The 26,407-nt window shown below is 42.5% G+C and overlaps 3 protein-coding genes across 4 annotated transcripts in view; 2 read left to right on the top strand and 1 right to left on the bottom strand.

Moving 5' to 3' along the window:
* LOC130432651 (dynein axonemal heavy chain 11) overlaps nt 1-9,160 on the top strand; it is a 73,586-nt gene extending 64,426 nt beyond the window's left edge. The window contains exons 79-83 of the mRNA XM_056762126.1: nt 74-256; nt 357-472; nt 557-669; nt 7,447-7,587; nt 8,024-9,160. Of these exons, the coding sequence (XP_056618104.1) occupies nt 74-256; nt 357-472; nt 557-669; nt 7,447-7,587; nt 8,024-8,271 (801 nt within the window). The 3' untranslated portion in view covers nt 8,272-9,160. The remainder of the gene's footprint in view (nt 1-73; nt 257-356; nt 473-556; nt 670-7,446; nt 7,588-8,023) is intronic.
* Nucleotides 9,161-9,836: 676 nt separating this feature from the next.
* The window catches only part of rapgef5b (Rap guanine nucleotide exchange factor (GEF) 5b), a 47,556-nt gene continuing 30,985 nt past the window's right edge, over nt 9,837-26,407 (bottom strand). For both annotated transcript variants that reach the window (XM_056762518.1, XM_056762519.1), the window contains 15 exons: nt 22,638-22,716; nt 21,924-22,068; nt 21,142-21,239; nt 18,679-18,715; nt 18,512-18,590; nt 18,183-18,332; nt 17,099-17,196; nt 16,499-16,615; nt 12,747-12,925; nt 12,448-12,538; nt 12,266-12,316; nt 11,917-12,004; nt 11,594-11,658; nt 11,437-11,491; nt 9,837-11,102 (listed from right to left, as the gene is read on the bottom strand). In XM_056762518.1, the coding sequence (XP_056618496.1) occupies nt 10,984-11,102; nt 11,437-11,491; nt 11,594-11,658; nt 11,917-12,004; nt 12,266-12,316; nt 12,448-12,538; nt 12,747-12,925; nt 16,499-16,615; nt 17,099-17,196; nt 18,183-18,332; nt 18,512-18,590; nt 18,679-18,715; nt 21,142-21,239; nt 21,924-22,068; nt 22,638-22,716 (1,451 nt within the window). In that variant the 3' untranslated portion in view covers nt 9,837-10,983. The remainder of the gene's footprint in view (nt 11,103-11,436; nt 11,492-11,593; nt 11,659-11,916; nt 12,005-12,265; nt 12,317-12,447; nt 12,539-12,746; nt 12,926-16,498; nt 16,616-17,098; nt 17,197-18,182; nt 18,333-18,511; nt 18,591-18,678; nt 18,716-21,141; nt 21,240-21,923; nt 22,069-22,637; nt 22,717-26,407) is intronic.
* LOC130432917 (zinc finger BED domain-containing protein 4-like) lies at nt 12,932-16,455 on the top strand. The gene is made up of 2 exons (XM_056762520.1): nt 12,932-14,804; nt 15,342-16,455. The coding sequence occupies exons 1-2, from the start codon at nt 13,087-13,089 to the stop codon at nt 15,493-15,495; spliced, it is 1,872 nt and encodes a 623-aa protein (XP_056618498.1). The 5' UTR covers nt 12,932-13,086; the 3' UTR covers nt 15,496-16,455.

The raw sequence follows: 26,407 nt of genomic DNA, 5'->3' as shown, positions 1-26,407 counted from the left end.
AAGGAGCAACAAATGTTTTATGGCATCTTTAGACATGTTGAGTCTCTACTGATGCTCAGTTGTCAATGCTCAGGTAAAGAGTGTTCTGGATGACATGTTGGAGAAGCTGCCTGAAGAGTATAATCTGGCAGAGCTGATGTGCAAAACAGCAGACAGGACTCCGTACATCCTTGTGTGTCTGCAGGAGTGTCAGCGGATGAATCTGCTGTTGGCAGAGATACACAGATCATTGAAAGAACTGGACTTGGGATTGAAGGTACAGACAAAACCAGATAGAAAAATTAACATCATTATGAATAGTTTTGACAAACACAATAACATTATCGGTTTTCTCTATCATGAACTTCCTGGTAAAGGGAGAACTGAGTCTTTCTTCAGACATTGAGATGCTCCAGACGGCTCTGTTCTATGACAGCGTTCCAGAGAGCTGGAGCAGATTGGCATATCCTTCAACCAAAACACTGGGCCCGTGGTACAGCACCCTGCATAGACCTTTGATGAGAAAATATATAACATTTGTTGAATTTGAATGATGTTATGGTTATACATGCCGCAGGTTCACTGATGTTCTGACCCAGTGTCGCGAGCTGGACACTTGGACTCAAGACTTTGTGTTTCCTGCTGTAGTTTGGATCTCAGGACTCTTTAGCCCTCAATCATTTCTCACGGGTGAGACGGACACACACATGATGATCATTTTTGTAGTTTATTTATATGTTGAATTGGCTTTCTGTTTCATATTTTTAGTTTCATATAATATTCATATATATAACTATATTAATGCATCGTTGCGGTCCTTCATAAACCTCAGATGTCCAAATCCGCTGTTCCCTTTCTGTCGGTCTCTCGACGTTGTGTCGAGAACGACAGATGGGGTTCGCCCTTGAGAACCAATCAACTCTGACTACTATAGAAAAGGCCAATGAAATTTGGCGAATGCAATTTGCATGCCGGGCTCCGCCCCCGGAAATCCGGTATAAAAGGAGGCCGGCGTGCAGCATTCACTTACCTTTTGTTCTTCAGAGCCATCGCTCATGAGTACAACTCAGGATTCAATCCTCTACAACTACACGCTGGTGCTACGACGTGTTACAGCGGATCGTCCCTTCCTGCAGCGACCTTCCCCTGGGCGTCTCGGCGGTTCCGGAGGTGTTAGAGATTTTTTCTAAAAGTCCTTTTCAGGACTGACTGAGCATTCTCCAGCGCGGCATGTCCCGCTGTTCTCTTGGGTGCGGCACCCTCATCGAGGAGGGGGATGGACACGATCGCTGCATTAGGTGTCTGGGCGTCCAGCACACTGAAGCAGCGTTCGTTGACACATCTGCCTGCACTGCGGGCAGATTGTCATTCAGAAGTTGCGGTCACGGGTGGCTGTCTTCCTACGGGAACCAGCCACCATTTCGTCTGCTACCCGGGCTGTGACATCTGTGGCTACGGCCCCGATGACCACCCACGTTAGCAGCGTTAGTGATACGGGGAACTCTGCGAACGTAAACCCGCCAGCCAAGTGCTCACGGGCCGATCGCACCCCGATTCGCTCTTCTGAACGTTCCCCAACCGGCGGTGGCATACCGTCCGGATCCTCACGCACACACTCGGAAACGATGTGTGACGTAGATGAGATGTCGCTCGCAGCATCGGAGGGAGACTGGCATCCGACTCTGCCGAATCCAAACTCCACCCCCAGCGGTCGAGTTCAGGAGGAAGCAGAAGTGATGTCATCCGTGCTAACCCGGGGATGCGTGGTTCCCGAGGTCGGTGCGCGGTGCAAACCGCGCCCACCCCGGGTGCCATGTTTTTCCCGGAGGTGCATGAGGAGCTGTGTAAAACTTGGAACGCTCCACTCACGGACCGTTCCAGTGAAACCAGCTCCGGCTCCCTTACTTCCCTCGATGGTGAGGCAGCCAAGGACTGCGTCGAGATCCCCCGGGTGGAACGTCCGCCTGCGGTGCACCTGTGCCGCGGACGGCTACCACCTGGGGGGGATCGACCACTCCTACCGTCCAAAGCACGTAAGACTTTGGCATCACTGGTGTCGAAAGCTTGCGATGTTGCGGGCCAGGCTGCCTCCTCTCTCTATGCCTTGGCCATCCTGCAGGTCCGCCAGGCCAGGGCGTTGAGAGGGCTCCACGAGGGTAAGGCCGACCCGGGTATAATGCAGGATCTCCGTGCCACCGCTGACAGCGCTCTACGGGCGACTAAGGCGGCGGCACGGGCTCTGGGTCGGACGATGTCCACGGTAGTGGTCCAGGAGAGACACCCCCGGCTATACCTTGTGCAGAAGAGTGACAGCAAGGAAGTCCGCTTTCTTGATGCACTCATCTCGCAGGGTGGGTTGTTGGTAACACCGTCGAGGACTGCGCTCAGCAGTTTTTTGACGGCGAAGCAGACAGTGGCAATTAACCACATTTTTTTTCACGCCGCGACTCGGCCGCCTACAGGCCTCCGAGATCTCACGTGACGTCTGCTTCCCTGCAACCCAGGACCCTTTCGACATCGGCTCCGGTTCCTGTGCCCCCACAGGCGGCACCCCGGAAGCAGAGGTCGAGGGGGAAACCTCCACCCCGTCAGCAACCTCCTCGCGAGAAGGGACACTGACGGGAAGACCCCAGGAAGAACAACATCGGGCCCGAACCTTCACAGCCACGGCTCTGATCGGTCGGTACGGGACGACTCCTGCCTCGTCACCAAAGCCGGGCCCTTGTTAGGGCTTGGCGCCCACTTACTCACTGAGTTTTCTGTTCTCCCCGGGTTTACTTGCAGCCGATCGCACACTCCACTGGACTGTGCTCGGCGAACCGACCTCACACCCTGGCGAGGCGTGAGGTCGTACACATACGACAGCCGTCACCACTCTCAAACCGACAGTGCGTGCCGTTGTCCCGCCAGGCAGGTAAGCAGGCGGAGCAAAAACCTTCCCTCCGGGGACTCCCCGCGACATGGTTAGCTCCGCCAGCCGACGAACCACCCCCCGTGGGAATGATGAAGCAGACCGTCCCCTTGGTCACCCTGTCACAGTCCCTGGGAGCTCGAGAGCTGCCCACACTGTCTCGCTGGCTAATGAGGGCGGTCCGTCTTGGTTACTCGATCCAGTTCGCCAGAGACTCACCCAAGTTTCGGGGCATCATCTCTCCCTCTGTCAGAGGCAGGGACGCCTCCGTACTTCGGGTAGAGGTCACCACCCTTCTGGCAAAACAGGCATCGAGTTCGTCCCTCAAAACCAAGATGTTCAGTGGGTCACCACCCGCACTTCATCGTTCCCAAGAAAGACGGCGGGTTGCCCCCAAAGGCTGCGTACCCTGAACAGAGCACCTTCACAAGCTGCCATTCAGGGTGCTCACACAGAGGCGCGTCCTGACATCTATGAGGTGTCAGGATTGGTTCGTGGCAATCGACCTGAAGGACGCTTACTTTCATGTCTCGATCCTCCTCGACACCGGCCGTTCCCACGGTTCGCGTGCGAGAGGCGGGCATATCAGTACAGAGTCCTCCCTTTCGGTCTGTCCCTGACCGCCCTTTCTCCCTGAGAGGAGGAAGGCGAGCGGGTACTAAACTATCTCAGCGACTGGCCTATCTTGGCACACTCGCGAGATCTGTTATGTACACAAAGGGACCTGGTGCTCCGGCACCTAGGTCGATTGGGACTCCAGGTCAACCAAGAGAGGGGCAAGCTCTCCCCAGTGCAGAGCATCCTCTTTCTCGGTATGGAACTCAGCTCTGTCACCATGTCGGCACACCTGTCCGCAGTTGTGCCCAACCAGTGTTGAACTGTCTGAAATGAACATTTTAGGCAGACAGCGGTCCCCCTGAAACAATTCAGAGGCTCCTGGGACACATGGCGTCCTCGCGGGTTAATACCCCTCGAGTTGATGCACATGACACCGCTCCAACACTGGTTTCAGAGTCGAGTTCCGAGGAGAGCGTGGCACACCGGCAGCAGGCGCATGGTGATGCCGCCCTGCTGCCGACGCACCATAACCCCTAGTCTTTATGACTTTTTCGACGGACTCAGGTCCCTTTGAGCAGGTTATGAGGCAGGTCGTGGTGACGACTGAAGTCTCCCTGCAGGGGTGCGGTGTAGTGTGCAACGGGCACGCAGGTGGGGTGTTGGACGAACCCCCGCCTGCGCTGGCATATCAATTGCCAAGAGTTGTGGGCTATGCTACTTGCACTGAGCAGGCTACGGCCTCTCGTGCGAGACATGCACGTGCTGTTCCGAGGACAGCACTATAGCTGTAGCGAATACAGATCGTCAGGGTGGCGTTCGCACACAACAGCTAAACACAACTTGCTCGACGCCTCCTCCGGTGGAGTCAACAGGTGACTCGTTCCCTGCAGGCCACACACCCCGGGCAAACTGAACTAGACAGCCGACGTGCTTTCTCGCCAGTTTATGCCTCGTGGAGAGTGGCGACTCCACCCCCGTGCAGTCCAGCTCATTTGGAGGCTGTTCGGGTAGGCCCAGGTAAAACCTGTTCACCTCCCGTAACACCACCATTTGCCCGCTTGATAGTCCCTGCCCTCGGCACGGATATCCTTGCGCACAGCTGGCCGCGGGATGGGCGGAAGCACACCTTCCCCCCCCCAGGAGCCTTCTTGTACAGACTCTGTGCAAGGTCAGGGAGCAGGAGCACCAAGTGTTATTGGTTACACCACACCGGTCTAACCGCACTTGGCCTCAGAGCCGATGCTCTGGACAGCGACTCCCCCTGAACCATTCCCCTGACAGAGGACCTGCTCTCTCAGGGGAAGGACACGTTCTGGCATCCCAGATCAGACCTCTGGAACACCCATGTCTGGTCTCTAGACGGGACGAGAAGATCCTAAGATGGCTACTCCCCCTATACGGCTGAGACCATCACCCAGGCTAGGGCCCCATCTACTAGGCGGTTACACGCCTCTAGACGGTGCCTCTTCTCGTCCTGGTGTCTTTCTCAACGAGAAAGACCCACTGAGGTGCTTGATCAGGATTGTGTTCCCCTTCTCACGAGACTGGAGACTAACATCTCCCTTCCACACTGAAAGTGTATGTAGTCGCTATTGCCACTCATCACGACTCAGTCGGTGGAAAGTTTCTAGGGCAACACGACCTGGTCACCAGGTTCCTAAGCAGCGAGAGGGCGGAATCCGCCTCATCTCCGCTCCATACCCTCTTGGGACCCTAAGTGGTCCTGGGGGGCCTCAGGGCCCCCCAAAGAGCCCCTCGGAGGTTCCGATCTTCCTCATAGAGTAAGACGGCCCTCCTGACGGCGCTCACTTCCTTCAAGAGGGTAGGGGACCACCGAGCATCCTCCGTGTCCCTGGATTGCCTTAAACTCGGCCCTGGAAACTCTCACGTTATCTTGAGACCCAGGCCCCGATGCGTGCCCAAGAAGTTCCCACTACTCCCTCCGGGGCCAAGTGGTGAACTTGCAGGCGCTCCCCATAGGGGAGGAAGACCCAACCCGGCTAGTGTTGTGTCCAGTACGTACTGGACCGCACGCAGAGCTCTGAAGCTCTGACCAGCTCCGTGTCTGTTGGAGGACAGCAGAAGGGGAAGGCTGTCTCCAAACAGAGGCTGGCGCACTGGGTCGTGGACGCCGTTACGACGGCATTCCGATCTCAGAATCTCCCATGCCCATTGGCAGTGAGGGCTCACTCCACACGGAGTTTAGCCACCTCCTGGACACTGGTAGAAGCGCCTCTCTAGCAGACATCTGTAGAGCTGCGGGTTGGGCTATGCCCAAACACCTTCGCAAGGGTTAACAACCTTCGCGTAAACCCGGTGTCAGCCCACGTCCTGCGTGGCGACATGTAGGACTGGCATCCGGGGGGGCGTATGCCTGCGAAAGCACCTTTCCACCCTCTAACAGGTTGGGTCAGTGTGCTATTTACCTTTTCTTCTTACCCGAACACATCGCTAAGAAACTGGTACCTCACCAGCCTCCCTTCTTACCCAGACACTGGTTAAGAATAGGCATTCCATCCATCACCAAACAAGCACCCCCTGGGGGCTGGCTGGGCAGAGCAGCCTTCCCCCTTAGGCCGGGATACCATGTGAGCTATCACAGATAGCTCTAACCGGACCTAGTGCTACCGGACGTCTGTAACACCCCCTCCGTGGGCTGTTCCGTCTGATGTATCCTCATGAGAATGGTTCCCACTCCTGGTAACCCATGAGCTTCCCCAGGTGGGCCTCCACCTCGCGGTTAACTACTCAGTCCGCACGTTCCATGCGTTCTCCTCCAAGGACGAGACCATACCTATATCCACCATATTCCTCCCCACGGGTAGGAGGTGGCCTCTGTAGCGCTTCCCTGATTAAGAGTCGCGCTTACCCGGTGTAAACTGATCTGGACGGCCTCTCGCCTATAGAGAGCTAAGGCCCCGTCCGTGAAAGTTACCGGTCAGGGCTGTACCCATCTTTCTCCAAGAAAGCTCTGGAACCCCCCGACCACCACACTGGAAGGTTACAGTCTCACGAAAGCTTCGAGATGACACGCCCAGGCTTGTTACCGTCGCTTCGCTAGAGATTGTGACGCGATACAGCGTTGTGGCGTTTTCCATAGGCAACCCCATCTGTCGTTCTCGACACAACGTCGAGAGACCGACAGAAAGGGAACGTCTTGGTTACGTATGTAACCTCAGTTCCCTGATGGAGGGAACGAGACGTTGTGTCCCTTATGCCACGAACACGTATCGTATTCTGCTGCAGTTTGAGAGGTCTCAGGCTCTTCAGAACAAAGGTAAGTGAATGCTGCACGCCGGCCTCCTTTTATACCGGATTTCCGGGGGCGGAGCCCGGCATGCAAATTGCATTCGCCAAATTTCATTGGCCTTTTCTATAGTAGTCAGAGTTGATTGGTTCTCAAGGGCGAACCCCATCTGTCGTTCTCGACACAACGTCTCGTTCCCTCCATCAGGGAACTGAGGTTACATACGTAACCAAGACGTTTTTCAGAAAGTGGAAAAACACTTGATTTTTAAATGATTACATTTTAAAGTTGACAATGATTTTTTAAATACTTTTTATTAGTTAGTACAAAACCTAGTGACAAACATAAAGTAATATGTAATAATTTATGACAAAAAATATGAAGATACAAGGTTTCAAATGTACCGCAGTAATATAAAACATAACATAATATAAGGAAAGTAATATATATATTTATATAATATCAATTTATTTCATTTTTTTTTTTTTATGAAGTTTTTATTTATTTAGGGAAGTTTTTGTTGGTATTATGGTACAAAGGTGTGATACCATGACTGAGTTTGGTGAATGTGGCGTTATAAATAAATATTTACATTTCTTATTTTCCTTTAGTTTAAGCGTTTCCAAATAATATTTAGGGCTGTATTTTATTGAATTTCAATGACCAGACATTTAATCATTTTTAACTTGCTTTAAAACACCATGAAAATGGGCTGTATGCTAGCTAACGTGTTCAATATTCTGTCCTACAGCAATCATGCAGAGCATAGCTCAGAAGAACAAGTGGCCTTTAGACAGAATGACTCTCTCTGTAGACGTCACTAAGAAAGGCAAGGATGAGTATGGGCATCCTCCACGAGAGGGAGCGTACATCCATGGACTCTACATAGAGGGTGATTTCTTTTTTTATTTACATATGAGGGTCTTGAACACCCCTTCTGGGTTTATGCGACTTTACATTGTTCTTTACTGTAAATGTGAAAGCTCTGTTGTTTTCTGAACTTTTAGCTGTTTTTTATTCTTAAAGGGAATTTATGAAATATGTATAGTTTACAAGAATATTCTTAATGTATGTTACACCGAGTGCAATTTTAAATCGCAAAACAACATGCAATACAAGATGTTCAAACAAAACATTGACACGGTTGTTCATTTATTGATTTTTCAGACAAAAAAATGGTGTTTCATTTTATTAAAAAGAAGAATGAATATTCACTATACAACTATTAGAATAAATATATATGAAATAAATATAAATATTATTTATATACTCTTTGTCATTCCCGTTGGATACATGCTAAAATAATCTTTGTGTGTTTTTTTCTGCAGGAGCTGGTTGGGACAGCACCTCAGGAGTGTTATCAGATGCTGTTTTGATGGACTTGACTCCAGCTATGCCAGTGCTGTACATCCGTGCGGTACCGGCTGGCCAGCAGGAGCTGAAGAACACCTACGAGTGTCCGGTGTACCGTACCAAACGCCGCGGTCCCACGTACATCTGGAACTTTCGTCTGAAAACACGACACCCACCTGCAAAGTGGATCCTTGCTGGAGTGGCTCTGCTTTTGTCGGTGTGAGCGAGGGTCCACGACGCGTAGCTCTACTCTTAGATGCCTGTACTGTATTTTGTTATATTATGCTGAAAGATATTTTAAGGGTTAGGGTGGTTGAAATAGACGCATTTTGTAAACTGTGTTCAACGTATGCATTTTCAATTGCATGTGCTTAAACTTTATGGGTAGTTTTGAAAGATTAATATGCCGTATAAATATTATGTTAGTAGGAATAAACACAGTTAAATGCCTTTAAGTGCCATCACACAATAGAGACTTCCAGTAGATTATGGACCATCCTGATATGTTTGACATTGACCTTCCTCGCATGCTGAAGACCGATATATCGGTGCGATGCATCTCACGTCTACCTTGGACGTTTCATCTTCTCCATTATTTCCTCAACCTCTGTGTGATAAAATAACTAGATTTCATGGGAATGAAATGTACAGATGTGATCTTCAATAGTATTTGAGATGACGTTCAATTTCTTCACACAACAACTGCTGTGTTTGTCTGAGGTTGTTTGTACACCCTTTCCATAGTTCTCTGCTGTGACGCAGACCTTGTCAGGAGATGAGAAAATGATATATATGACCCGGAGCGGGAAATGAGAGGTTAGCACAAGCTGTGGAGTCTTGCCTTCCTCCACAGCGAGTTCACCGCGGGTAATAATGGCCCAGAACATTACGCCTCTGTAATTGTTTAGACAATTTGTCCTCGCTCTAAGAAGCTAAGATGCTCAGTAAGCCAATTGAGCTTTTGCATCAGAGAACATGCTCGTAATAGGACATACTGAAATCTACAGGTTACAAGATGGAAAAACAGAATCGGAGTTCTGTGGCTTTTAGTCAATGTATCTTAGCTTAGAGTTCATCTATATGCTACTGTATTCTGACATGTTCTTATACTCTTTTTTTTTTTTTTTGTCTTGGGAATAAAACAAAAATATTGATGACTCATCTTGCACTTAGGGGCATACACAAATTTACACGACCAATCAAAACTGCATATAAATAACAGCTATACTGTACTGTTGTGGCTATTACAAATCCATAAGCCTCATCTTTCTGTTGCAATATTTGTCACGTAATTTCATTGTCTATCCCTGTTTATATTCCACCACTTGATGTCAGTATGTTTCACTTAATAGATTTTGGAAGCAAAACACACAAGGAAAAAATATACACCATAACTATGCACAATACCAAGGTTATTATATCTTACTAAAATTATTCAAACATTTCTTGAATTGAATTACAATAAAATATTAATAACATTTCTGTTAACTGAATAAAATAACATATAAGTTAAGATAAGAAAAACTTTGACAAATTTTCTGTTTTTTGTTTAGTTAATTTTCATTTAGTTTAATTTTGAGGCACTACAATTATTAAATGCAAATAAAACTGAAATAAAAATAAATTGAATTAAATGAATATAGCGATTTAAAAAGATAAATAATTAAAATTAACACTAAAGCTACAAATTAAAGTTAAAAATATTTATAAAAATACTAAATCTAAAACAAAACTTCAAAAACTCTACTCCGTACAAATATAGGCAAAGACTGACAGACAGACAGAGAACAGGATTCATTTTTCTTTAATCGAAATAAAGAAAACTAGTGCAAACAGCAGCTACAGTCTGCTAAATTATGTTTCAGGAGGTGACGTACACCTCACTATTGCTTTATGGCCTGTTTTTAGTATTATTTATAAAAAAAAATGCTGTTTGTGCATTTGCGGTTTTAAATCAGATAGGTCCATCAATGGCGTTGCCAAATCCTGCAGACCTTCTGAACACATTTACATCTTCTCTTTATGCTTAAAATGTGTTATGTTCCTATCCGAACAAATATATTGCTAAATAAATATGCTCACAACTCAAAGCACAACTTATAAACAAAATCTATACATATGCTTTTTCAAGCACCTCTTAACAAAGGTCTCTGTAGAACCGCTGTTCACAGTTATCTGAGCCAAGCTGTAAGACATTTTAATAGAGCAAGTCCTAAAGTGTGTGAAATTATTTCTTTTATAGTCTGCAAACTAAATTATGATTTGTTATCCGCAGTATGTCTAAGATGTGCATTCTTATAAGGTTTGAATTAAGATGTCCTAATAGTTCACGTAAGTCCCAATGCCCACTACAGCTTTAAAAGAAAGTTCTGCCATTGCTTGTGGTAGCGGATGCTTACAGTAGGCATATTATTCTGATTGTCTATAAATATTTCAAACAGTTGACCTTAACCTAAAAGCACATCACATTGTTTTGTATTTTGCACAATCATACTAATCGCACAAAATATGAATGAGGATGTGTTTGCCTTTTCGCAATAGGCATTCACTAAAACGTCCTCTTATTAAGTTAATTTCAAACTACTATGTTTTTGGCTCAAACAACTAGACATCTGTTCTGATCTATGTGAAAGCAAGCCGTACATAACAACATGTTACACCCTAAACATGATGTGTTCTTATTGAAACATTGAATACTGTATCATTGTTCTGTTTCCACCATGACACTAATTCAAACTTCCCTTTTATGATTCACAGTTTTGCATGATGGGTTTCTCACTGAACTTGCAGACAGATTGATTTCTTTGGCGTGTGATATTCTCTTCCTATGATCTCTGCGTGTCTCCCCCTAGTGGATAACACACCGCATAGCAACATGAGGTATCCATCACAGTCTTGAGTTAAAGGATGGATGTTGTCCTGTGTCTCAGCAGTTTTATGTCCTGGGCTCCAGTCTGTGTGAGAGCTCAAAGAGAGTTTGTTGATTGTCAATGACGTGCAGGTAATTGATGTATGTTCTCACCTCTGCGCTGTCTTTCTGGGACAACATGTTTCCTGATGGACGTAAAAGAGCAAAATCATTCTCATTACATAGAAAATCTGCATCCCCGTGACAACTGAGCAACTACTTTTTAGAGGTAGGGACAGTTCTGGGCTATATATATCTACTTTTCAAAAGTTATAGGTTCTTGTTACTCTGTAGTACTAATAAAACTGCTTTGTTGGAGTGCCCTGACATATGTCTGTTTATCCAAGCAATAGTAGACAGGGGATAAGGAGTATAGGGGTTAAGGAAAACTGTTTGAATGTCATTTTATCCAAACAATGGAAGACTTATAACACTTTCCATTTAAATTTCAACACAAACGTGTGTGAATGGAAGACTTACCCATGTTATCTGTCCGACACTGCCTGATGATTCGCACTGTGTCTGCTATCATGTGCTGCACGCAAAAAACATCTTACGTTAGATACTGCTGGAAACTTGGGACCCGTCATTCATTTTCCAAATAAAATGACCTTCATAAGCATTACTGTTTACTTACTAGCTTATCAAAGTTAACCAGGTTGTCCAGAAAGGTTTTGTTGCCCTCATGAATGAAGGTAATATCTGTTTAAAGATAAAATATTTCTTTAGAATTCATCGTATACTTCATGGAAAACTTAACGACTCTGGTGGGACCAGAAAAGTAGCAAAAAATATTTAAATGCTAGAGCAAGGTGTACATTTTAGCGGCATCCAGTGGTGAAGTTGCAAATTGCAACCAACGGCTCACTCCACCACCAATCTCACTTCTAACCAGTCCCTTTGTGCCATTGACAGACAAATGACTTGACTGGAGGTTTATTGTGAAGGTCATTTGTGTACCTTTCAGAAGTAGAGGTATGAAAGGGATTTTGGGAGACTTCATCTTCTTGAAGGCGTCTCTGTAGGCTTTGTGGTTCATAGAAGGGTCCTGCGGGGTCACATGTACATATTTGTGCGAGCGTGTTTGTGATGCAGTTTGAATTATTTTACCCACTAACACCATCTGGTCTGTTTTCAATCTCTTCCTCTCTAACACCACCTGCTGTTTCCTCCCGGGGGCTCTGACATGATTATGACTTCATATGTTACATTCTAATGAGCCACAAACAGCCCAAAACGCTCCAGCAGGAGGGAACAGGAGGGGAGTCAGCGGGGGGAAAGTTAAGATTCTGATGAGACAATCGCTTACTGTCAGGCTCTCCAGCTCGGAGAATAACTTCCTGAACTTCCCAGGGACTTTCTGAAACGAGGACAGGAAAAGAAGCGGAAGATCTGAAGTCAACGCATGAATCTGGTTCAGCAGAGTCAGCAATACTCTTTGGAAAACAATTCATGCTGAAGAAAGACTGATGTATTCTGGTGTTGTCTTACCTCCCACGTCTGAGTGAGTCGACTGACGGCTGGACTATTCAACCCCATAATGATGGCAAAGAATGAGTTCAGGTTCCTCTGTGCTTTACAGCTGAGAGAGGAGATGAAAGCAATTCAGGCACATAAAACAAACTATTTTGCACACTTTTCATACTTTAAAGATGTTTTTCCTGGAACATGAACGAAATTTGAGTATTTTTAGGCTTCTAGTCTGTTCTATCTAGTGGTGTATCTGGTTAATATTTTGAACAAACCCAATCTCAATTTTGGCCAAAGACAAACGAAATCTTTGTACTCACTGTGCGGCTATTTTGATGTATTTCTTGAAGAGCTGCACACGTTTGCATGGGATTGGACACAGCAGCACCTCAGTCATCACCCACTGCTGAGTCTCATTACAGCGCTGCAGCAACTGCTCCAGCGCCACCGTTTGGCCGCCGCTGGCATCACGGCTCAGAGTGAAATACACCAGCTCTTGCTGCAGGGTTAAGGAAAAAATGACTATTAGGGATGCACCGAATGTTCGGCAACCGAATAAGTAAAAAGGCCGAATAAATTTTGCCGAACAATGACGTTTTTAATGACGCGATCAAATAGTAACCCGCGTAGAGTGAGAGGCGCGCGCTTTATGCAGCAAACATGTCAGCAGTGTGGAAGCACTTTAAAGTGTCAGAGAAAGAGGCAAAAACGGCCGTTTGCAGACACTGTTCTGCTGAATTGTCCAGAGGGGGTGCATCTGCAAAAACGTACAGCACTTCAAGTTTAATTTATCACTTAAAATCAAGACACCCCGAACATCATGCAGAGTACGAGAAAGACACGGCGGCGGCTACGGCAACAGCAGCAGCGAAAAGGAAAGTAGCTCCCCCCAGTCCTAGAACACCCACTCCATCTGTGGCTGACTTCTTAGAAAAAGCAAAAAAGTTTGCCAATGACAGTGCCAAAGCTAAAGGTATTACTAAAAGGATAATGGAATTCATCGCATTGGATGATCAACCATTCTCTGTTGTAGAGGATGTTGGATTTCGCAGGCTTATAGACCATATTGAGCCCCGTTACACCATCCCTAGTAGACGGTATTTCTCAGACGTGTGCTTACCTGAGATGTATAACGTCGTTTCAACTCACGTCCATGAGCTCTTGGCTACAGACATTGCAGCCCTCAGCTTCACGACTGATATTTGGAGCTCGGATGTGAGCCCCACCAGTATGCTAGGTTTAACTGCGCAGTGGATCGACACAGATTTCAAGCTACAAAAGATTGTGCTTCACTCACAAGAGTTTAGAGGGTCCCATACAGCTGTAGCCATATCCGAGGCGTTCGCCAACATGTTTGACACTTGGCGTATCGACCGATCTAAAGTGCATGCGGTAGTCAGTGACAACGCAAGAAATATGGCTAAATCCATGGAAGATAGCGATCTGAAAGGCATACGGTGTATGGCACACACAATTCAACTGGCGGTCAACGAGGGATTGTTGAGTCAGCGCAGTATAGCAGATGTGATAGCGATAGGCAGGAAAATTGTTGGCCATTTTAAACATTCACCACTTGCCTATGCGCGCCTACAATCTATCCAAGAACAGTTCGGAATGCCACAAAAACGTTTCCAACAGGATGTGAGCACAAGGTGGAACAGTACATATTATATGCTGGAAAGCCTTTTTGCGCAAAAGCGAGTCTTGGCTACATACATAGCAGATCATGACCTGCCCGCGACATTCACCGCATACCAGTGGGTGTTAATCGAGAACGTTCTCTCTCTTCTCGCCCCCTTTGAGCAGATAACAAAAGAGATAAGCTCATCTGATGCATCTGTGGCAGACGTCATACCCTTACTTGCAGCACTAAAGCGTCTTTTAAACAAAGAGGCTGAAACAGACCACGGAGTGAAAACAACTAAAAGTGCGCTCTTGGAAGCTGTCAGCACACGATTTAGTCAGGCGGACTCAGAACCCCTGTACTGCATCGCGACTGTGCTTGATCCACGATATAAAGATCATTACTTGGATGTGGGGAAAAAGCTGCGCACACGAGAAATGATCCAGGCCGAGTTGGATTTGGGAAAGCCGCTAGGTGATGGAGACGGTCAGGTGACGCACAGCGCAGGAGATGAAAACAGCGCAGAGAGTAAACGCGCTCGTACTACAGATGAGCCCCGCACAGTCTCGCTGTCTGACATGTTCGATGAGATCCTCCAAGAGAATAACCCATTTGCAAGACAGAGGACAAGCTCAACCGCTCAACAGTTAGATGGTTATCTCTCAGAAGTCCCCATCCCCAGGAGCAATAACCCTCTCGAATTTTGGAGGACCAATCAAGGCCGCTTTCCCGACCTGGCGCAGATGGCACGCAGGTAGGCTACTTGTATGGGAAATTAATTTAAGATTTTACTTATATTTTGGATTATGGTAACACTTTATATTTCTATTTTTTTTTAACATTAACTAACAATGAAAAACTCTTATTAAAAGCATTTATTAATCTTAATGTTAACATTTACTAATACAGTATTAAAATTAAGTATCACATTTTTAATTTTTGAATTAAAAAGTATCAAAAGTGGCAGGCCTATTTGTTAAAATTGTTAATGCACTTATACTAACATGAACTAAATATTTTTTATTATCTTACATTAACGAAGATTAATAAATACCATAACAAATGTATTGCTAATTGTTAGTTAAAGCAATAATGTTAACAAAAGGAAACATTGTAAAGTGTTACTACCTATATTTTATATTATGTATTTTGTGAAAATTTTACTATTTTCAGTGTAGTAAAATAGTAGGCCTACACTGGGTTTCAACCATTTCATTATCTTGAAGACATTTTTCGTTTTGAAATGAGCAATTGTCAGAAAACTGCAATAAAAATGTCAACTATTCTGCAGGTACTTGTCTGCTCCATGCACAAGCACCGACAGCGAGAGACTGTTTAGTGCTGCATCTCATGTCATCGATGAGAAGAGGAACCGACTTTCATGTGAGAAAGCAGAGAAGCTACTTTTCATAAAGAAGAACCTGCCACTTTTCCTGAAGAAGTAGGCTAAGTAGGCTTATGTCTAGGACAGTTATTTATTTGTTGTGGGTTCATCCACATTTTTTGCACTATTCAATGCACATTTGTTGTTGTAGACATACAGAGTTACATTCTTTCAGCAGTCAGTTATAGGCCTAACATAGGCTATTCAAGAAGGGGGGCTTCAAAGATGGCCAAATAAAAATATATTTTTTATTTTACTAATTTATTTATTTTAAGTTATATTGTGCTTTGTTTGTATAATATCTGCTGGAATGTTAAAAAAATGTTCTGTGTTAAATAAATATTTTGAAATTATATTTTTGTTATTTGATTTATTTCTCTGAAAAGCAACACAAAATAGTAAAAAGCTAATTTTTACTATTTAATTATTGTAATGGTGAAAAAATTGGCAAAATAAATGGAAAAAATGCGAAACACCGCGTTCGGTATTCGGCCTTCGGCCTTCGGCCAAGCATTTCATTATTATTCGGCTTCGGCCAAGAATTTCATTTCGGTGCATCCCTAATGACTATTGTTGTCAAGGTATGAACCCATGACCTTTCCATTGCCAGCCCCATCCATTAGATTTAAATAAGACATGTATAACAAAAGCTGTGAAAGTTGAAAATATTTCCTTTGAACCTTGAAGATCCATCAGATTAAACTGAATTTCTTCTATCAGTTGTTACTTGTTAACTTTCGTTAGTTAACTAAATTTGTAACCAAACATGAGCAAAGCCACCCTGTGGAGACGTCCTCATTTGTAAAAACACCAAAAAAAACAAAGTAAATGAAGCTTTTAAAAAATTGTGAGGTGGCCGCCGTCCCCTTATGCAAGTAGACGCTACACACTGGTTGGTGGATGAGGAGACCCTTGGTATGATTGTAAACTGCATTAGGTATAGGCTATATAAATGCTTCATTCTTTTAATTATTCATGCATTCATAGCCAGCTGTGTATGAAAACAACAGAAGTCTTTGGAATTTCCACATTTGACAAATAAGTAAATGTGTGTGAGACGTCACCTCATGGATGTTACTGAAGAGACTCCAGTCACAGTTAGTTAGAGACACGGCTACATCCCATGTGTTCATGCTGAGCATCTTTATCGAGCGCTGCTGTCCATTATCAGTACAGGGACTCTGACAAAACACAACACTGACTATTACGGCAAATACAGCATGTTATTGGACTGCTTTAAATGGGCCCTGTCATTGAAAACTCCATTCTCCTCACACTTTTGAAATATAAGAGCTTGTATACTATGTAGACATACATTAATGGTCATAACGTTAACGATATTTCCAAAATAATTTCTTCCTGCCCTGGATCATTTATAAAAAACAATAATACAATGGGCTGAATCACAAATATTATGTATTGGCATTATGGCCTGAAACAGACTCAACACATAAGAGAACGAAATTACAACCAGCTCGATTTCATGTATCATTACATCATAATAGTGTTGCATCATAAGATGTTTAGATATAAGTACAGGTATGTGTCCAATTGGGGTAAACTGTCTGTCACATATTCACAAACACTGACAGAGTCCTGAGCTTACAGTGTGTGAAGCAGATCTGTTTTAAGTGTGCTTCAGAGAGCAGCAGTCTGATGCTCACCATGATCTCAGTCAGATCCCTTCTACAGACGTGCAGCCTGTCAGCAGAACTGAGTGAAGCGGAGAACACACACTGTTCTGACTGAAGCAGAACTTTGTCTAGAGAGGGAGACAGAGAGAGACAGAGAGGAACATCAGTGTCGGACAGAAGCTACAGCAGTGAGGCACAAAAAGAGAAATAATTACTTTGGCCCCAAGAGGTCACTAATGTATTGTTTCTAGGCACAGTTTGTCCAGTCGAGAGACACTGATATCCAGTGCCGTTCTAGTGAATTCAATGGAAAAAGTTTAGAGAGGAAATACTTCAGCATGGTGTTCAAGAAAAATTTGAAAATCCAACACTCCAAAATTATTTTCAGTTTTTCAGAATTAACTATTTAAAGACCGTTTTTATCGGACACGCGCTAGGACTGCAGTTAATTTCTGGTCTGTGTTTGGCTATTGTCTAATAATATAACTATTTATATTTTAGTTTATTTATGTTAATATTAATGAATATTATTATTTTATTGTATAATAATTGTATTAAATAAACGATTTGTTGAATTTTGTTGCATGTTCATTTTGTTAAATAAAACATGGGTTTAATGGGTCCTGTAGTTGGGTCGCATTTAAAGTAACCATATGGTACATTGATATCTAGCGGTTGAGCTTGGTATCGCAGTCCAAGTTCAACATTTTGGAGAGACAAGTTTAGCCATCTAAAGGTTCTTCTCGGCTTCTTTAGCTCAGATCAGAAATAGTCTTCTACAGGCACTCTATTATTTGTAAATGTGTACCAGAAGTTAAGGGCAGTTGTCACTTTGAAACCGTCTATAGATATGCGTTTAAATAAATAGATTTTTTGTTTCATTTCATGAAAACATGTCTCCATAAATCCAAATAAAGTTTTGCTTTTTATTTGCAGAAACTGATATCTGACCAAAAAACTAAAAAACTATCCAAAGTTTGCACAAGAAAACAAATTTATACCAAAATTTTGGTTTTCAATCACAGCTTTCGTGCACCTTTTTCTCCCATTAATTTTGTTTGTGTCAATGAACTTGAAAACAGACATGAATAAATGGCGTTCTGCCCGTTCAGACCTTCAGAATACGTGATGGCGACCAGCACCATGTCGTCCTCTGCGCAGTCGAGTCTTTCTGCCACAGTCCTCAGCAACTCCTGCACAGACACCTCACTATGTGTCCTCACGCTCACATATGAGTCTACAGTCATGTACACACGACACAGCACTGAGGAGACACACACACACAGTCACAAATTACATTAAAATCTCTTAAAACAAGATTCCCCCACACTGTTATTCATAAACAACCTGCCAGGGTTCTGCAATGCCTCTGCAGGCGGTCACAGAGATATAAGTCTGAGAGGAGCGTGTGGGAGAGAATGAGGGAATATTTGATGAGTTTACCTTCTTTTCTCTCTCTGTGAGATCCTCTCACGGGGTGCCAGTTCTCCCTCAGACTCAACTGATGGACGAGAGCTTTATTCTGAAATGTAGCAAACATCACGTGTCAATGGCAAACACATTTAGATTCTGTGCTGATAAAAAACTAATTGTCTTACAGTATCTCTTACCTTCCTCTGCGGCGAGTATTCATCTAACGTTACCGTACTGATGAGCAGAGAAACAGAAACATAGGATGTAAGCGAAAGCAAATGAGAGAGAGCGAAAAAGAAATAAAAAAGAATGAGCCAAAGGCATCACTTCAAATATAAATGTGCTATTATATCTGAACTGAAAAATAGCGCACGCAACCCGCTGCGAGGAGCGGTCGTAAAGAGCCCATTCTCATTCCGATCAGGCCTCAACCATCAACTCTAACATTAAAATGTGATGCGGGGTGATTTACTGATTGCCTCATCTAAACGAAACGGCACAACGGCTTCATCCCCGCACAGCTCTCTCGGATTAAACAGCCTGATAAAATCAGCCGATGGAACAGAGTTTTACAGTCTCCATATTCTCCTATGCCACTCTAATTAATCATCGGACATTCATGAAGCCCCGGCGGGAGGGTGATGTACAGTGTGAGGTCATCATCTAGACTGCTGGTTACTAAAAGGAGATGTTGGATTAGAGCTCACATGCAAATTTTAAATAGCTGAAAAAATTAGTTGGCTATGTATTAGCATCAAATAGTTGGTTGAGCTTTCCATATTTAATTTGTTTGGCAGTGCTTCTCTCAAACATAAAAAGCGATCAGGTATAACCATGAAGATCCATCGAAAAAAAACTGAACTTTTAAAGAGCAGGGTCACCTAGCCCCGGATTGGTCGGTTTAGTAAGAAAGAGGCGGGGCTTAAGTGTAAAAATGTAATTTATTCACTGCATCCGAAATCGCATACTATGACAGTACGTTCTGATTTAAATTAAGGTCCTACCTATTGACCGTTAAAACAGTACGTTCTATATAGTATGTGTGGGGGTAGTATGACTAGATTTCGGATGTACTGCATCCCCCACGTTTTATTGTCATTTGACCGGTATGCTCTATGACCTATGACGTATTCACATTAGGGAGGCACAATAAACTATCGGCCATATCGATATCGGCCGATAAATGGTAATTTTAATGTTATCGGTATCGGCCGATAATACAATGTATGCCGATAAATTAAAGCCGATAAATCTTTAATCACTTCCTTTCTTTAAACTACTTCATCTGCTCACGGTTAAAATACCATACAGTACCATCTTTCCGTTGATCATTCGTGATCATTCCCTTACTGCTATTAGCAAAACATTGCTGATGTATGTACAGTATTTATGAATGTATAAATTATAGGAACAAAAGCATTTTGTTTGAAACTATTGACATTTTTATCTGGAAGAACATCTATAATTTATTTATTAAATATACCAGAAAAGTTTGAAGGTTAAAGTATCGTTAACTATTGTAAAGTAGGTGGTACATGATTTTCTAGGGAAATAAGTTGTATAAACTAATAAGAAATAAACTAATGGTTACCTTGTTTACCGCAGAGAATCTTTTCAAATAAAAACAGTTGTCCATTTTTTGCCTTTTGTTTCAGTCTTAGGGAATTTTTATTAATATTGCTTTAGATATTTAGATACTGTATATCGGTCAAAATATCGGTTATCGGCTCCCAATGTTAAAGAATTATCGGCTATCGGCCAAAATGTACATATCGGTTCATCCCTTATTAACATCAACCTGTGTTTTGTAAAAACTGAGGTTTCGGACATACCCTTCATGACTTATATTCATTTTCGCTTACTATATAGTATGGAAGTAGGCAATTTCGGAGGCAAAGATTCTCTCAGGCACCAATTAAGTAGCTACTTAAAGCTAAATTACGTCATTTTTACTGTTAAAGACTGTGGTGATCCTAAGTGTCTAATGTAAAGAACTACACTTGTGAACGGTTTCGATTTGTTACTGACTATTTATCATGAAACAATGTGTCATTTATTTAGCTGTGTAGACTAATGCACTGTCTTGTCTTAAGAGGAATGAGTGTTTTAGCAGATCTCTTTCTCCAGGTGTTATAGATCTCCAGCTCAGGTCATTTAAAACCACAGTCTTTGAAATGCTGTTAGATTAGAGCTCAGTTATCACCCTCAGCAAACCGTCTGCTGTCTAGCTGAGGAAGCCTTTCTTTCAACACACTGTGACATGAATCCAAAACAACAGAACTTCTTTGTTACATCACTCATTTATCAGCCCTGTTCTCTTCTCCTGTCTCCACGGTAACAGACAGACAGAAGAAGTCAAAGATCACTTGTCATTGGCTGATCTCAATACGGTCACATGGATAGTTTAACTTCTTAACTTATTTAAAATGCAGATGGGTTTTTGGAAAGATAATGAGTCTGTCTTTTTGCAGCTCTCTTGTTGTATTTTTGGGAGTGCAAATTCTTAGGAACATTACTGTGATGAATATGATTAATGCATCTTTAAATATCTATGATGAATTTTTGGCTTCCCAGAAATCAGAGAGATTCATAATTCAGTTCAGATTGACTCCGGCGCGTAACATTAGATGCGGTCTGTATGTGGTAGTGAGGACACTTACTGTCTACGCTGCATCCGTAGAAGTTTCTGAAGTTCTTTGATGTCCTTCTCCAGCGAGGGAAACTCATAAAGATCATCTAGAACATATCGGTAGAGGGTCTGCAAATGTTAAACAAACACGAGTTATAAGTAAAACGTTTTGAAAAGATCAGCTCTTCTACGGGTGCGAATGACTACAAGTCAACTACAGCAATTGTTGAATCAGATATTAACTACAATGTCGGAACAAGTGAACAAGTCAGAACAATTCAGATTGGCATGCAGTGTGAACAGAATCTTAGATGCAAAAATGATATTTAGCAAAAATGACATACATAGTACTTTGTACTAAATACATTTTTCAAGTAAAAATGCCATAGAATTGTAAATCAAGATACATGTACTCCACTTGAGAAGCAAAATGACATAAGATGTTTTTTCTTGTTTTCTATAAAAACAATACAAGTTGAGTTTATGGTTAAAACAAGCAAAAATATACAGGGTGGGGAATATTATTTAATTCAGGTTTTTTATGATTTATTTTTGCTTGTTTAAAACAAACACTCATTTACTTTTTCAGCACTGGATGCCACTGCAAAAATACCAAGTAAGAAATGTTTTCTTTACAGTGCAACGTAATGTATGATAATAAAAATGTGTGAGGGCATTTCATAATAATCCGAAGCCAGTGATAATCCTGTGTTTTCTTCACCCTCATTAAATGCATATAGAAATCCAAATGGTCTCTAGGGGCTTTAGCTTTTCTTTACTTCCAAAAAAGGTCCCGTTTCTGCCTTCCTGTACCTTGAGGAATAGTTTTGCATGTTCGTCATCCTGAAGCAGGTCCGTGCACAGTGAGCTCCATTGGGACAGCAGGTGCAGCACTTTCCTTTTCCTGAGCAAAGTCTCTCTGGCCTCCTCTTTCAGTCGTCCTTTTTTTGAACAATAGGTGGATCAGGAGTAGTTAAGGCATGTAATATATTCCAGCGTGCTGTGTTCCTCAGACACATAGTTCAAAGGAAGAGGAAATGCCTGAGGTCGGATCTCTGTGTTCAATTACGAAGGGTTCCATAACAAAGTCTTAATTGCGTGCCTTTGGCTAAACACCACAGAATCTGTTAAGTGCTTTAACACCTGGCTGAGCAATGTGGTTAAGCCTATGTAATAGATGGTGTCTAACATAGCGCTCATGCATAGTATTATTCGACAAATTGCTCATTTCATGGAGATTTCATGGAGATTTCATGGAGATTGCTCATGATCATTTACATTAGTGTACCGAGACCTCAGAGGGCGGGATACGTACAATATTGTGAGTTTAATAAAGGTATGCACAATATATTTATAATACTAGTTTAAAACGAAAATTTAGATCTTACATAATATTGATCTAAAGGTTATGCTTAAATGTGCCCAAGAAAATACACTTTTTTACATTTTCACCTTTAAAATGTATAAGAAAAGCAAAAACAACATCTGCTATAATACATGTACAAGGGTGTGTCATTAGAAGGATATTGACCAAGTAGTGCCTGGCAGAGGTCACTGGTGGACATGAACACAGGGTACGTCAGCAGAAAGTCATCCACGAGAATCTCTGAAAAGAAAAACAACATGTTCTGTGAGTCAGATACATCACTACATACACGCTACACCATACATGATACACGCATTACATCTAAAACGAATTATAAAATTTGTTTCAGCTGTGTCATACTGTATTAAAACTGCTTTGGAGTATTTTTATCTATTCTCTGGATTGAGATAAAAAAGCTCCCTTCAGGTGGTTCAAAATCTTTAAATGGAACACAAAGGTGTGGGAAAAAATAACATATTTTGAGAAATGTTTCAGTGGTTTTGTGTCCGTACAATGGAAATCAATGGAGGCATTACAAACTGAGATGGGGACAAAGAGGCCAATCCTATGGACTGCAGCTTTAAAGAAGCAATGTGGAGATTTTAGTGGCATCTAGTGGTGAGGTTGCGAATTGCAACCAACGACTCACTCTGCCCCTCTCTTTCGAAGCATAACGGCGGATCCTACAAAACAAAAATTTAATTGCGTTTTCGCCTCTTTGCCGAAAGAGATACCATATTTATGAAACGCACTCTGTAGAGAAGTTTGTCCGTTATTACAAACAGCACCTTTAAAGGAGAAGTTCACATTCAAAAATAAAAATCTGTCATCATTTTTGAAAAATGTTGGAAACAGAACAGCGTTTTACAATGCAAATGATTTGCTGAATTAAGAGCATAAATGAGAAGACTCCAGTGAGTGCATTAAATATTTAACAACGCCAAACTGAATATAAACAGGCAACCTACATCATATTTATCATTTCTGGTGATTCCTTTTTTAGCTCTGACCTCCTTTCTCTCTCTTGTGCATTATCATGCCTTGTTATAATGCCACTTTAATTAGAGTTGTGTCTGCCTTCAAGCAATCTGTGCCAGTGTTGTTCCCACATCATCTCACCCTGAACATATGACTGAAGGAAAAAGAGCTCAGTACACAGTGACCTTGAGCAGAACCGGTTATGTTTTTCATTCCTCTGAGCAGCATTGAAGACCACTAAAAACCCACATTTTTTGTGAATGCACGTTGAGACATTTTCTTTAGGTTTATACCTTTTGTTATGGTAAAGTTATTTCAGTGCTTTTTAGATCAGCAAAAATAAAACCATGTTTTTTTTCATTTCTCGTCAATTTTGAAGGGGATACATATAGTGTGATCAAATAATAGCTCTGCATTTTGAACCGATACACTTAAAGGGGTCTTTGATGTGTTATAGGTTGCCCATGCTTGATTAAGACCCTTAAAATTTCAAAAATGAAAGTGTCAGAACAAAAGATGCATTCTATCTAAAATCGAATGCTCACCCAGACCTGCCTGAAACGCATCCTGGAACTACACCCCCACAAATCTATGTCAGTTTGTGGTATAAGTTCACCCACACGTAAACGCAAGTAAGGTGGGTGTACCTGTCAATACAATTGCTTTGGAACCTGATGTTCCAAGTATGGTAAGAAGCGTTAATTTACATCACAGGCTTGCAGTTTTCGACCAATCACAACGTACAGTTTACAGAGCAATGAGCTTTGTAAAAAATCTGCAGGACAAAGAGGAGATATAAACACAGTGTGTGGAAAATACAGTGTTTTTGAACCTTAAATCGTGTATACATGCATTACATCTAAAACAAATGATAAAATTTGTTTCAGCTGTGTCATACCAGAGAGAGAGAGAGGGAGAGAGTGAGAGAGGTAGAGTGTCGGTAATCCGTCCGCGCATAATGACGTGGTAGAAAACGCGCATGTGCAAATGATTATTCTGTTTTGCGCCAATTTATGACACTGCACGATCTGTTCCACACTTGCGCACCTTTGTACCGCGAGACTTTTATTCACTCACAGCGAAAGAAATTGGTGTGCAGCGAAAGAAAGAGAAGCTTGCCCAGTATGCTACCGTTAGGCAATATTTGGTTGACAGAAATGCATATTATGTTTCTTATTGTCTTCTGTTAACGCCATTGAAGGGATTATTTTCCTCATTTAGATTATATAGATAGATATATTAGCCTATATAGACCATTCTTATATAAAATTACTCAATTTAAAGTTAACTAATATTAGCAGCTTTTAATAAAAACGACACAAACTGTCTTTGAGAAAACTACTGACCTCAGATCGAACCACGGCCTAATGCAATACAGCGGGAGATGGAGGAAACTGAAGGTTTGCAATTACAGAAAGACTCATGTATGTTTATGTAACAACTTCTTTATTATTTTGGATTGGCAACAACGTTAACACATGCAATAGCGTAAGCTACATTAAAAAACATCAAAATAGACCCGCGTGAACTGTTAAAAGAAAAACACTATGTAGTCTACAAAAATATGCCATCAGTTGTGCCGCCTGTTTCATCGCATGCATGATACCAATAGTGTAGGGAAACCGTGACGTTTTATATTACGTAATTACGCGCATGCGCAGAACGGATCGTGTACCGACATAGACATTAAACGGCCCTTAGTAAGCTCGACCTCTGCTGATCCCACAAGTCAAGCCCATAATGACTGATGTGCATTCAAGCCTCATTCAGCTGTAATTTGCTCTGCAGGAACATTTATTTCAGCATATGCTCCCACAGACATGAATCAATACTCTCATCTGATCTACACACTCTACAGAATATAAAGCTTGAAAGTGCTGAATCTTTTATAATATCATCATCTGTTTCTGGTTGTGCATAATTTACACCATTTAACCAAGAATGCACACCAAATGCATGCTAACAAATGTTTGTTGTGCTGTAGGGGAGCAAAACAAACACAGTTATTACAGACACACATAAACTAGTTATGCATTATTCTGAATTTATGGAAAATAATCTGTTCTCAGGTTTGGACTGTGGCAAAATTCTGCAAAGCATTTGCAGTTTCATATATATTTTCTACAATAGCCTACATCTGTTCTCCTGCCATGAGAATCAATATGCATTCATGATCAAAGATCAAATGATACTGAAACTGATGAATTGATTTTCCTTAAGTAATCATTGTGAATCATTAAGAAGCTTGAAACAATCTGATGCACAAACATAATGAAGACTTTCTAATAAACCCAACATGTCAAGGTTGCATTTATCACATTCAATTTTTGCATTTACATTACATTTAGGCATTTGGCAGACGCTTTTATCCAAAGTGACTTACATTGCTTTATCCTATACATTTTACGTAGGTATTTGCAATCCCCTGGGATCGAACCCACAACCTTGCGTTGTTAACGCAATGCACTTACCTCTGAGCTACAGGAAAGCTACAAATTTGAAAATAATGTTTTTTTTTTTTTAAATAATATCTGATGTGGGTAAGGATTAATATGTTTGCTTTCATAAACATACTGCGGGTCTTGTGGATTCCTGAAACTGTAATTAAATACAGTAAAACCACTTTAACCTACTACTGCTATTTCACATGGTCACATTTTAAAGCACTCTGACATTTGTTTCAATTAACATTACATTAAACTTACTATGCAACCCAAAGCAAAACAAGCAGAAGGAGGGGGGGAGAAAACGAGAGAATGATGAATGAAGGAGTGTTTTCTGCTGCAGTATGTGGTGACAAAGGGGTTCCTGCTTAAGCTGTAAATCCTATTAGTGACAATATTTCTGCCGGCTGCGGTGCGAGCGTGCTGCATTGGCACTGTTGTAAATTCTTCCTGATTTCACACTTACTTCCTTGGGCTTTGTGCGTTCTGCTCTACTGAACTGCTCACAT

The sequence above is a fragment of the Triplophysa dalaica genome, chromosome 12, assembly GCF_015846415.1.
Source record: "Triplophysa dalaica isolate WHDGS20190420 chromosome 12, ASM1584641v1, whole genome shotgun sequence".
NCBI lineage: Eukaryota > Metazoa > Chordata > Actinopteri > Cypriniformes > Nemacheilidae > Triplophysa > Triplophysa dalaica.
This window is presented reverse-complemented; position numbering and strand designations above follow the sequence as displayed.

Coding starts and splice junctions, on each gene's coding strand:
- LOC130432917 (XM_056762520.1), top strand. CDS start 13,087: ATGTCAGCAGTGTGGAAGCACTTTAAAGTGTCAGAGAAAGAGGCAAAA. Junction 14,805..15,341: donor CTGGCGCAGATGGCACGCAG/GTAGGCTACTTG, acceptor ACTATTCTGCAG/GTACTTGTCTGCTCCATGCA.